Below are 13173 nucleotides of genomic sequence, written 5' to 3' on the forward strand. Positions count from 1 at the left end.
ATATGTTAATGACAGTTTACATATTTCACAGTTCCTATTTAAGTTTTTAATTGAGAATAGCTGATAGACTATAACTCTAGAAGACCCTTAGTTCCAAAAAATATAAGGATATATTTAATTTCTGACAGAGCAGTGACAGGCCCGCACTGTAAGTTATTGTCCGTATAGTTAGGTTGGTTCCAGGGATGAGTCCTGCAACGATTGCCCAGGGGCTCAAATGCCAGCCCTGCCCTTCCTAGCCCCACGTTCCTGGTGCCACAAATAAACATTTTCTACATTTCCATTTCTTTCTTCTTTTTCATTAAAAGGATACAATAATTGAGCCTAAGCATCTAAAGGTGATGTGGAGATGGGCTAAGATAACGAGGAAAAGCCAAGTCTCTAGCTCAGGCAGAGACTGACCAAGGATGAGTTGGTTGATCAATAATGTGAATTGAGACTGTGATTGTCATCCTCATTTAAATGGTGCATTTCTTACTCTCGAGAGCCAGGGGACAAATGATGGAACACCATGACTTTCCTGGTGTCGTTGATCAGATCATTCTTTTCTGTCAGTAAATCTTGTCAGCCAAGAGAGCCGCATGTCCCCCGCGCCGTGTGTCCCTGGACGGGCGGACCGCACAGCTCTGGATTTGCCCCCAGATTAGGGTTGGGGGTTAGCTCTGCAGGCAGTTGCTGACCATGCCTCTTTCCCTGCAGTGGACTCTACAACTCTCCCAGTGACCGGAATAAATCACCAAAGTTCCCTTACACACGCCGCCGAAACCCCTCCTGTGGAAGTGACAATGACTCTGTACAGCCAATGAGGAGGAGGTGAGCCGAGCCCAGCTCTCAACTGTGAATTTTCCAGAGAAGTCTCCTTTCCATTTGTCTAAGTAGTAATGCTCCTGTCCTTGCCAGTGGTCCCCGGCATCAGGAAGCCTACCGTGTTTTACATAAGCTGAGGACCTGTGGCACTTTTCAGAAACAGCCAGAGTTCTAGAGAACGACATTGTAAAACACTGACAGGAACTTGCTCTATTTTAATGAAGACTAATAAATTACTAATTTCAACTGGCTAACTTATTGTGTATTGTATATGTTATTATGTAACATACTATTTATAACATTATCAATTGCAGTAAGAGCCCTGGTGGGATAATGGTTAAGTGTTGGGCTGCTAACTGCAAGGTCGGCAGTTTGAAGCCACCAGCTGCTCCTTGAGAGAAAGATAGAACTTTCTACTCCCCAAAAGTTAGAATCTCAGAAATTCACAGGGGGCAGTTCTACCCTGCCCTGTTCAGGGTCACTCTGAGTTGGCATCAACTCGATGGCAGTGAGTTGGTTTTTTTGTTTTGTTATATATTATATACACATATTCATAGGCTTTGTGTTGACATATGCTAAATTATTCTACCTGAGCTGACAAACACATTTAAAAGTCAGGCTCCTGAGCTGAAGCTGAGGATTCTGCAGTCTGGATTGACATTATAGTCCAGGCAGGAGAAAAACCGCTTTCAAAGCACAGAGACGTAAATCCGGTTACACTTTAGCTAAAGGGCAGGTTAATTTTATGAGGTTGTATAGATGTGTGCTTAATTTTTTTAAGTTAGTATCTGGAAGTTTTAGACTTCCTGTCAAAGAGACTGGACACCACAACAAATTGTACGCGATGAAGGCTGGAAAGAACTTAGCAGAGATTCCTTTCCCTCCTGCATGACGGGGCGCTGACTGACTGAGGATACTCAGGTCATGGCTATTTTAGGGCTGACTTATAATTGCAGGAAGTTCAGGTCAGGCTGTTCTCTGATAACCATCAGAATTCTTCTCTGTGCCCTTTTTCATACTCACTCACTGTTGCTTCCCTCATTGATTCCTTCAATGTCTGTCAGTTCCCAGAATTTTCCCCTACCTTCTCTAACAAGGCCCAACTTTACTGAAATCCTCTGATGGTTAAGGCGAGCATGCTCCGTGTCACCTTCATCTGTAGGGCTGAGGAATGGGAAGCTAACAGTGATTAGTTAGCATGATGGAATAATAATCAGCACTTATTTTGTATTTACCATGCTGTATAAGTACTGAACAAACTGCTGGGCAATTTTAGCCGAGAGAGATTAATGCAGAGAATTGGTGCAAAGATTTGAGAAAGGGCATAGAACTAAAACGCAGAATGGAGCAGCCCAGAGATTTGAAAACTGCTACCGCATCTGCACTCTGGGTATGAACGAAGACAAGACGTGGTACCCAGAGGTGGCTTGCACTTTTGAGCTGGAACTCATGCACCAGCTTGCCGCTGACATGGCTGTGGGCAAGCCCGCAGGTGCTGAGCCGGTTCACGCTGGCTGCCTTTGCTGGAGGTACCACTACAGTTAGAGCCACCCACCTCCGCTGCGTGGGTGCTGCCAGCAGCAAAATGGCTTCCTTTTTTCTCTTGCCTCTACCTGGAAGTCACCTGGCAAGGGCATCCAGGAAAAAGTGATTTTCTCACTTCTTGTCTTGGCAATAGAGTCGAGATCACATAAGGTCAGAATGGGGCTGAGTACCAACAGAGAACAAGTGGCCTGGTATTATTTTCTCACATGCACAGGTGTGGAAACAGATTCAGGAGACTACTGTAGCTTGTCCTTTGGGGCCCTCCTGAGATTTGAATCCACTTCCATGTGACATCCAGAATCCACACATCTGAAAAAGGCCAGAGGGAGACATTTCCTTGCCTCTGTCCCCAGCCTAGGAGTCTTTGGTTGGTGCAGTGCTGGGTTGCCAGTGAAGGTCGGCTGTTGGAGTCTACTCAGAGGTATCTCGGAAGGCCTGGTGATCTACTTCCAAAAAGTTAGCCTTTGGAAGCCGTATGGAACTCAGTTCGACTCCCACACATGGGGCCACCGAGTGAAGATAGTCTCAAAGTGTCCCCCTCAACCCCAGGCCTCATTGGGCTTTCTCCTCTGGAACGGCATGCCTTTGTTTAAGCGGACAGCTCCAAAGCAAGGCAGCTTCACTAGAAAAGACTCTGAAGTACACACACTTGTGGCGTGCTGACGGACGTGGCTGCAGGGAATGAGTCAATGCGTTCGGAACTGCACTTGGTACTTGTGTCCTTAAGTAGCTGGCTTTTTGTTGCGTTTCATGCAAAATGTCAGTACTCCTTAAATAATTACACAGGTTGAGGAGATAGTCATTAGACTTTACTATATTGGAAAAATGAAGTTAGTGGGTTTTACTAACATATACCACGGTACACTTTTTTCCCCCTACCCCTAACCCATTTGCTTGAAATAGTTTGGAGCGTATACATTCCTGAAGCTAAGCTTAATGACTTCTCTGTTGAGATCTTCTTTCTGCTGGCTTCCTGTGAAACACAGAGAAGTGATTGTGGCGAGGCGACACAGGATCCTCTTCATTGGCACAATTCAGGGCAAAGACGGTTTCAGTTTCCCAGAAGGAGAATCGGTTCGCCTGAGAAGCCATGGGGTCTTCTGTCTGCTTCTGTGTCTTTGAAGAAAGACATATGTGTCTTCAGGAGGCCAGCCATCGCTGTGTGTTGTGAAAGGAGACCGAAAGCACATTCTTCTTGGTTTCTTTCCACTACAAATGCCCTCTCCTTGTCAGTCTTGCTTTCAGCTTCACACAGTTTACTGTGCACCACCTAGGCACAAATCCCAGCTAGATTAACTCTGACATTTAAACAGGCTTCAAACCAGTCGTTCCTCTGTATACATAATACTTGTATTGGCATAAAAATCACCTGAAACTCTAGAAGAATCCCCTGGGGATCTTCTGTAGATGTTGACTCAGTATGTCTGAGGTGGAAATGCAAATACTCAGCGAAAGGGTTGAGGGGGTGGGGGGATGTCGAACCAGAATGAACCTGCTTGAAGCCTTGTTGAGAACCAACACTTTGCCATCAGCATGGAAGAATACCAAGGATTTACATTTAGTACTAGAAAAATCCTTTTTTGCCTGAATGATGTGTTTTGAAAAGATGTGAACATTGTCAGCTTTGTCAGTGGTTTATTGTGAAGTCAATAAACCAGAAGCCAAATTCACTGCCATTGAGTCAGCCCAGACTCGTGGTGATCCTAAATTGAGCGTCTGAGGCTGTGAATCTTTGAGACAGTTCAACACATTTTCTTTCGTAGGTTCAGACTCCACACTTAAGCTTACTCGCTGTATTCTGTATTCCAGACACTGTATTAGGCAACAGTAGGCAAAGTCCCTGCCCGTTGGCAGCTTACAATCTGTTGAAGAAGAAATATTTGAACTTCACAAATGCATCTGCAGTTAGGACTTTGATATCCTCTAAGGAGTTATATGGTAGATTCTTAAACCAAAATCAAACCCACTGCCGTTGATTGAAACTTAACCTGCATACAGAAAATTGCATGGGTCACAAGTGTAACCACTTAGTAAAATTTGTCATCTAACCCTCAATGGAACCAGCATTATCAAGGGCATTTTTGCTGCATCATAATTGAGGACAAATTCGGTTCCTTGAGACTGGAGGGTTAAACTGGCATCTGTTAGAGCAGTAAGCAGAAATAAGGGGAAGAGCGTTCCAGATAGAGGACTAGCATTTGCTGCAACCTTGGGGTGGAAGCCAGTAGGGAACATTTATGAACAGGAAAAGAGGCCAGTGTTAGCTGTAAGAGTAAAGAAAACTGTGCTGGAAATGAACCAGGAGAGAAAGATGTTGTCAGATACTAAGTCACACAGTCTTGTTTAGCATCTTGGTCTTTAACCAGGTGCCTCACCATGAGGTAACTGACTCATGGTGAACTATGTTCATCTCGAAGTAGAATTGTGCTACATGCTACATAGGATTCTCAATCGCTGTGATATTTCAGATCACCAGGCCTTTCTTCTGAAACACCTCGGGTAGATGAGAACTTCCACTCTTTCGATTAGCAACCGAGTACATTCCTCATATTCATCACTCAAAGCTTCCCTTTGATCCTTACATCAGTAGTTCTTAGACTAGTGTTTCTCAACCGGTGGGTTACGATCCCTTTGGGGGTCAAACAACCCTTTCATAGGGGTGGCCCGATTCATAACAGTAGCGAAATTACAGTTATGAAGTAACAATGGAAATAATTTTATGGTTGGGGGGTCGGAGTCACCACAATATGAGGGACTGGATTAAAAGGTCGCGGCATTAGGAAGGTTGAGAACTACAGGCTTAGACTGAGACGTGATATACAGTCAAGTTGTTAGCATGTAAAAAATGACCTTGATTATGTGAAGACATGGTGGTGAAAACAGAGCAGAAGTAGAACTGGAGACTGCAGCAAACAGACTAGAGGCAGTGGGAGTCCTGGCTATACAGATTGTGAATTTAGACCATGGGGCAATGTGGAGATAAAAGGAGGCCATGGGTCTTAAGAGCTGTTAGGAGGTAAGATCAATGGGACTTGAGGGATTGCTGTTGGAGATGGAGATATCAAGAAAGAAATGCAGTGTTATAAAATCTGATGGATTAAGGTGCAATGCACTCAAATAAGGATCATCAGGCCATTACACACTTGAAGGCAGTTTGGTTTTTCATATCTTGGATTTGCTGTACCTTTGAGAATTCTAAGCAGATTTCAAATAGGTTTTTGGATATGAGTCAGGAGCTACACTAACCAGACCAAAGTACGCATTTGTGAGCCATCTTCTTAAAGATGTTAATTGCAATGTGTACTACAGATAAGACTGACTGGGTTGTTTGCATAGATAGAATGCAAAGTCAAAGTCAGGATGGAACTATGAGAAACTCCTGTATTTGATGGCTTTGTTGAAGAGGGTTAATTTACAAAGAAGGCAGAGAAATTGTAGCCGGAGGAAATACCAAGTGATTGAAAATCTGCTTATTAAACATTTAGCTCACCTCTCTATATATTTACAGAATGCTAGAGAACAAGCTTATATCCCCAAAGTATGAGGTTAGAGTGTCTCATTGTAAGAAATGGAGATGTACAAGAGGAAAGATCTTCAGACACTTGAAGAGATCATCCAGTGAAATGCTTGAGATTACCCCCATTCTTTTTCTCTACATTACTGGGAAGCCTTCATCAATATGTTCTGTACGACCCAGAAGGTTTTCTAGTGTCTTAGGTTTAAATATGAAGAAAGAGACAATGATCACCTGGCTTTTGAGGACAGAGGTTGGTTAAAAATCAGACACTGACACAAACTAAGAAAGAAAGGAACTCACAGTTAGACAAGATAATGGGAAACGGAAAACTTCTAAAAACAATAATTATTATCTTTATAAAAAACAAGGTATTGTAACGATGAATTGTCATTAAAAGGAAACAATAAGAAAGCTCTTAAAACTCGAAATTAATGTGGCAGAATTTAAAACATTAGGAAATGTGGAATATTAGGAGCTCTTCCCGAAGTAGGACAAGAGCATGAATAAGAGTATAATTGCACAAGAAGGTTTCATAAAGCTCATGGAGAGTGGGGTTAGAAGATGATGGGATTTTCCCATGAACTTTCTAAGGCTCCTTGTATGGGAATAAGGAAAACAAAATTATTAAATCAGTTTATCAAGCCTTTGACTAATGCAATTTCTAGTTTTTTAAAATAAAGATTGGAGAGGAGAGGAAACTGGTGAAGAAATAATTCACGAAAAAATTCAAAACTGAAGATGTGACTTTGTAGAGGCAGAGAATCCATTGCATGACCAATAAAATAGATTTAAAAATTAGACCTGCACCAATGTCCATCTCACGAAACTTGAAAACATTCTAGAGAAAGAGAACATTCTCAGAATGTTGGGGAGGAGAGGGGGAACACTAGACACAAAAGGTGACAAATCCAGATTTGGAATCAGATTGGCGAATTACCAATCCTAGAGAAAGAAAGCACTGGAGCATTGCTACCAAGCTTTCGTAGAAAACTATCTTCAATTTAGGATATTATGCCTGGATAAATTATAATTTAATGTCTAGAATAATGACACGTTCAGAAATGCCAGGCCTCAAAGAAAGTACTTGTTAATGCAAATTTTCTCTGCTACCAAGTGTAATATATACTCCACCTCCTAGTTAATGGCATCAGACAAGCCGAAGGCATGAGCCTTGGAAATAGGGACTACATCAAAAGAAGCAAAAGGAATTCCCTGGATCGTGCTGAAGGAAGTTAATCAAAATGACATCTGGGCAGTAGTACTAGAGAGTAGTCATCCAGATGCGCGCAGCAGGGCAGAAGGTGTCATGAGGGATGCAAATAGAACTGGAAGATTACCTAAACACTCATCCATAATGAGAGAAGTTTAGTAGCACCCTCAGAAAGTTTGGATAAAGAATTAGTGAGGCACAGAAAAAAATTATGCCAAGTGGTAGGCACATAGACAGCTAAGCAGTTGTCATCTCTTGCAATCTTAAATGGGAAACCTGGTGGCATAGTTGGTAAGCATTGGGCTACTAACCTCAAGGTCAGCAGTCCCAAACCACCAGCCTCTTTTCCAGAGAAAGTCGGGGTTTTCCACTCCCATAAAGAGTTACAGTCAGGAAGAAAGCTGATGGTGCCCGGCTATCAAAAAGTATAGCGTCTGGGGTCTTAAAGGCTTGAAGGTAATCAAGCGGCCATCAAGCTCAGAAGCAACAAAGCCCACATGGAAGAAGCACACCAGCCTATGCAACCACGAGGTGTCGAAGGGATCAGGTGTAAGGCATGATCAGAACAAAAAATCTTACCATAGTGAATGATGGGGGGAGTGTGGAGTGGAGATCCAAAGCCCATTAGTAGGCCACTGGAGATCCCCTTGCAGAGGGGTCTCGGGGAGGAGATGAGCCAGTCAGGGTGCGATGTAACAATGATGAGAAATACAACCTTCCTCTAGTTCCTAAAGGTTTCCTCCCCGCTCCCACTACCATGACTCGAATTCGATCTTGCAAGACTGGCTAGACCAGAGGAGGTACACTGGTACAGATAGGAACTGAAAATACAGGGAATCCAGGATGGATGAGCCCTATAGGACCAGTGGTGTGAGTGGCAAAACAGGGAGGGTAAAGGGAGAATGGGTAGGAAAGAGGGAACCGATTACATGGAACTGTGTGTGACCTCCTCCCTGGGGGACAGACAACCGAAAAGTGGATGAAGGGAGACGTCGGACAGGGCAAGATATGACAAAATACCCATTTATAAACTATCAAGGGCTCATGCGGGAGGGGGGAATGGGGAGGGAGGGGAAAAATGAGGACCTAATGTCGGGGGTTTAAATGGAGAGAAAATGTTTTGAGAAACGATGTACAAATGCGCTTTACACAATTGATGTGTGTATGGATTGGGATAACAGTTGTATGAGCCCCTAATAAAATGTTAAAAAAATAAAAAATAAAAATAAACAGAAAAAAAAAAAGAGTTACAGTCGGGGGAGCGGGGAGGGAGGGGAAAAATGAGGACCTAATGTCGGGGGTTTAAATGGAGAGAAAATGTTTTGAGAAACGATGTACAAATGCGCTTTACACAATTGATGTGTGTATGGATTGGGATAACAGTTGTATGAGCCCCTAATAAAATGTTAAAAAAAATAAATTAAAAAAATAAATAAATAAAAAGAGTTACAGTCTCGGAAACCCACATGAGGAAGTTCTACCCTGTCCTGTAAGGTCGCTACGAGTGTGCATCCAATCGATGGCAGTGAGTTTGACAATCTTAAATCTGTTAGAATTATAATCCTAGAACCCTGGTCAATCACCTATGAAAAATATTTAGTCACATTTAATAGTTACCAACATTTCACTTAAAAACCGGGAACCACGTCATATTAGCATGATGTTCTAGAAACAGATTGGGGGTGCGGGGGAGCAGAAGCTAGAGTGAGAAAGCAAAACCAAACCCCCGGCCACAGTCCGTTCTGTCTCAGGGACCCTGTAGGGCTGGCTAGAACCGAACCTTGAGTTTCTGAGAGAAACCTCATCTTTCGCCCCACCAGGTGATAGATAAGAGGAAATGGAACAAGAGACATAGGCACTTCTATACAGAAATTTGGCTTTGAAAGAGGAAAGATGTTTGTTATAATAAGTTGTAGGGGGATGTAGTAAAGTGTCTGTGTTTGTTCAAATGGGAGAGACTTGAAAGTGTTCAAAGGTGGTGTAAAGAGTTCACCAGCATTTGAGAGAGTGTAGGTGTGTGAGGGGTGCGGGGGTGGGGAGTGTAGTGGTTAATGAAAGGCATGGAGGAAATAGGTGAAGGGCCTGACCTTGCTTCTAAGGACAGATCCCGTAAATAACAGAGAGGGAGCTGTTGATTAAGTCTTTATTTTTGGTAGCAGGAAGATGAGCGTTTCCACTGAGGGCTGCCTTTTCCTCTGGAGAGAGAAAACAGGTCAGCTTCGCGTGCAGAGGTAGGCTGTGTCAGGCTTACAAGGTGAAGCCAGTTTCGGAAGAGCTTTGCGGAAACAGTGCTTTTAGGTCAGAAATTAAGATGGCGGGGCGTATGGTGGACACACCTGAGGCTTATGATCATGGATTTATAGCTTAACTAATGGGTCCACCCCCGCCTCCACCCCTGCCTGTTTTTAAAATTGTAATTTGGTGAAAGTTGACAGCGCAAATTGGTTTTCCATTTAACAGTTCATACACACCTTATTTTGTGGCATTGCTTGTAATTCCTCACAATGAGTCAGCACTCTTCCAGCTTCTTCTGAGTTTACTATTTCCCCTCATTCTTCTTTTTTATTGATTCCCGCCTTCTGAGCATTATCCCTGGGCAAATGCTGTCCTTTTGATCTGTACGGTTGGTGGTTCTAAATAGTGCAGACCTCCCAGGTGTTAGTGCTCATTCTATAACCTTCTGTGTGTGACTGGGGGTGAGTTTAGTTCTAGGTTTGAAGGCTAAGTGCTGCGTAAGTGTTATCTAAGGTTATCCTAGTGTGGGTGGTTCACCATGTCTGTCCCACCAGCAAACCTGTTTTTTGTTTTTACTTTGAATTTTTTCCCACACTTTTATCCCATTCTACCCAGAACCTCCCATTGTATTTCCTTCCAGAGTGGTCAGTGGTAGGCAGACACTATCTGGGTGGGTGGGTGTCATGTGATCCATTCATCTTGAGTTTGTGCCTAAGTGCCAAGGTACCCCGGCCAGAACTCTAGTTTCAGCCTAAGCCTTAGAATTAGTGCAAAGGCCATCTTGAGTACTCCATATACGCTTTCTGATCACCAAGCTGCCAGAATGCAGTCCAAAGCGGCAGGAAAGGACTGTAGCACTGAACAGTCTCCTTGGCAATGCAGGAAGGTCGGGAAGAGCAGGCTCTGAAGGAGAAAGATAGTCGAGGAACATACCTGAGTACTGTACACAGGAACATAGGCAAAGGAGGGCTCAGGGAAGGATGAACAAGGCCTAAGGGCCAGGGAGTTCCCTCTCAGGACCTAGATATGCAAACTGGAGGGAGCCAGCTCCTTTGGCCTCCGATTCTGGCCTGCTGGATCAACAATGGACCCTCCTGTCTTTATCATAAAGCATTGACAAAGGTTTTGCAGGAGTTACTGCTTATGTTTATCTCATTGTTGTAAGAACTGAATCACTCCCAGCTCTGTATAAAAGAAGCAAACATTGCATGGCTTTTCAGATTCTGGCAGACAGCCTCCATGGTGTGTCAGCTTGTTTCCCATCTCTTTTCTCTTTGATGCATATGCTGAGTAAAACTTGTTTTCTCCCCACTATTGTAATCTTGTGATGATTTCCCCCTAGGACAATCCTTTGCACTAATAGTTTCCTTGTATCTTTTTCTACATTCTTTTTTCTGCACTCGGAGAGACCAATCCCTTATGTGACCTCTCACAATCCTTTGAAGACCCCCCTGTTACCATTCAGCAAAGTAGAATGTAGAACATTGATTGTGTTTGTGGACTAAGCAATGCCATTTGACCTTAGTGTTTTGACACCATGATCCTGAGCCCCCAGGCCCTGTGACTCGCTCTTCAGGCCAAGTTTGACCCTGGCTAAGTCTTCACAATTGTGCCTACTATGTGTTCTACTGGCTTTATGGATACACTTGCAGGCATATGTACAGCTATCCCTTACCACACATATATATATTTGTGGGTATAGTTTCCATCTGTTTTTATTGTTGTTGTTTTGCTTTTTTTTTTGTTTCCATCTGTTTTACAGATTCATGTTACTTACATGTTGTATTATTCCACTGTGTGTATGTATTATAATTTATTTTGTGACATTGATGAATTTATAATTCATCAGATGGCAATTAGGTGGTTTCCGTCTTTTTGCTATTGTGAATTGTGCTGCACTGAGCATGGGTGTGCATAAGTCTCTGTGTTATGCTCATTATTTCTTTAGGAAATATATCTAGTACTGGGTTTGCTGAACCCGATGATATTTCTATTTCCAACTTATTTTTTTTAACTTTATTATAACAGTTTTATTGGCACATAATTTACATATCATACAATTCAATAGTTCTATCATTCAATTATATCAGTGAGAATTGTGCAATAATTACCATATCAGTTTTAGAACATTCCTACCCTTAAAATAAGTTGTGCAATCAGTCCATTCTAGTGCTCCCTCCCCCATCCTGCCTTCATTGTTTATTCTTGAAATCCCCCTTCCCTCCTATCACCCACCGCTGCATCCCCTATCAACCCCTGTAGCAGTTTTTATCACTGTGCATCCCCTCCTCTTGTGTATCACAAACTGGGAAACCCAGCAGAAACAATAAAAAACAAAATCAAAATAGGTGGTAAGGATAAAATAATATAAAGACCAAACTGCAAAGAATGACTAAGAAAGAAAAGACCCACATCAGCATTCAAAAAGCCAGGGAAGAGATTTCTGTCATGGAACAAGTAAGAGATACTCGTACCCAGAACAAATTCTGGTCAGGTCTATAGGGAGGTCAACTGGCCAAGTATCAAGTTTGATCCATCGTATTCAGGATTACAGTGATCTCTGCCTGATACAAGGCTGTTTGAGATTCTTGCCTGTGGCTAGAGTGGATCTGCCAGCAGCTCAGTCTGACTAGATACTATGCAGGTGGGTTGTGGGCGCCCACTGTCTTCCATAGCCTTCTACAAATTGAGTATTCATAATTTTAGCTCTGATACTTTTCCCTTCGCCAAATTAGAATTTTGTAATTGTCATCTTTGAATCATACAGGCTAGTGTGCTTCTTCCATGTGGACTTAGTTGAATCCTCATTTAGATATTTCCAGCTTTGTAAGGAAGCATCATACCATGGCTCAGTGGCTGTCCAATTTTTAGTTCCACCAGCAGTGTGTGAGGGCTTGTGTTGTCTGAACTAATAGTCTCTACTTTATCTTCTCTACTCGATCTATAGGTTCTAATATTGTAATAGCTACGCAGAAACTCACACATAAAATTCGTGATTGAAGGGTATATTAAGGAAGTTAACAAGTTGTAATGCCCATGAGAAATGTTCAGGGGAGTTGTTTACCAGGCCCTGGTACAAAGTTTCAGGTCTGCTAATAAAAGCCCAAAGGGGCAGCCTCAACATGAAGTCTTTCAGGGCAAGCTCTGTGGGTTAGCAAGCCCTGGCTCCTCAGTTCCATGTCTAGAGGCGCACTTCATCTTCACTTGCTCCACGGCTTGGGAAGTCCATCACTCTGCCCTGTGCTCTGGCTTCCGGTTCTGCTGCGGCCCTCTGATGGTGCAGCTGTCACCTGGATCTAGGATCCTCACTGCACAGGGGTCTCAGGTCTGCAGGATGTGTTTTGCTAGCTCTGCTCATAGTGTGATCTCCCCTCCTGCTTCTTAGAGGACTCATTGTATGCAGCTGCAGGGGGCACTCCAGGGAATCCCATTCTAAAAGGCTCAGGGGAATCCTATCAGTATCTCCCCCACCTTCTTACCAGACCCAGACAGGAAAAGGCCATTAAGTGAGAGTTGGAGACTTTAGGTAGAAAAGCCAAGTTAAATAATTTACTAAAAATAAAATAATTTACTGCCCCAGTAAGGCTCAAGACTAAATCCTTGGTGGTTTTCTGGGTGTTCCTTCCTTTTTTTTAAAACTTAGCTATTAATGCAGAGGTGAAATAATAACTCATTTTGATTTTCACCTTTCTAATGGCTAATGATTGTGAACATTTCTTCTTATGATTGTTAGCTACTTGGTGTTTTCTTTGGTGAAGTATTTGTTCATGTCCTTTGTTCATATTTTTAATTGGATTATTTGTGTTTTTGTTGGTGAGGGTACATATTAATTTTTTTTCTTATTTGATTTCTTTTTTTT

General features: G+C 42.7%; 1 protein-coding gene across 1 annotated transcript in view; it reads left to right on the forward strand.

The window, feature by feature from the left end:
- Positions 1 to 13173, forward strand: part of LOC123521089 (band 4.1-like protein 4A) — a 62655-nt gene that overhangs the window by 9221 nt on the left and 40261 nt on the right. Inside the window, exon 2 of the mRNA XM_045285060.1 lies at positions 700 to 813. Within this exon, the coding sequence (XP_045140995.1) occupies positions 700 to 813 (114 nt within the window). The remainder of the gene's footprint in view (positions 1 to 699; positions 814 to 13173) is intronic.

This window comes from Echinops telfairi, unplaced genomic scaffold (assembly GCF_000313985.2).
Source record: "Echinops telfairi isolate 266 unplaced genomic scaffold, ASM31398v2 ScPeMD7_7469;HRSCAF=8507_1, whole genome shotgun sequence".
Lineage (NCBI taxonomy): Eukaryota > Metazoa > Chordata > Mammalia > Afrosoricida > Tenrecidae > Echinops > Echinops telfairi.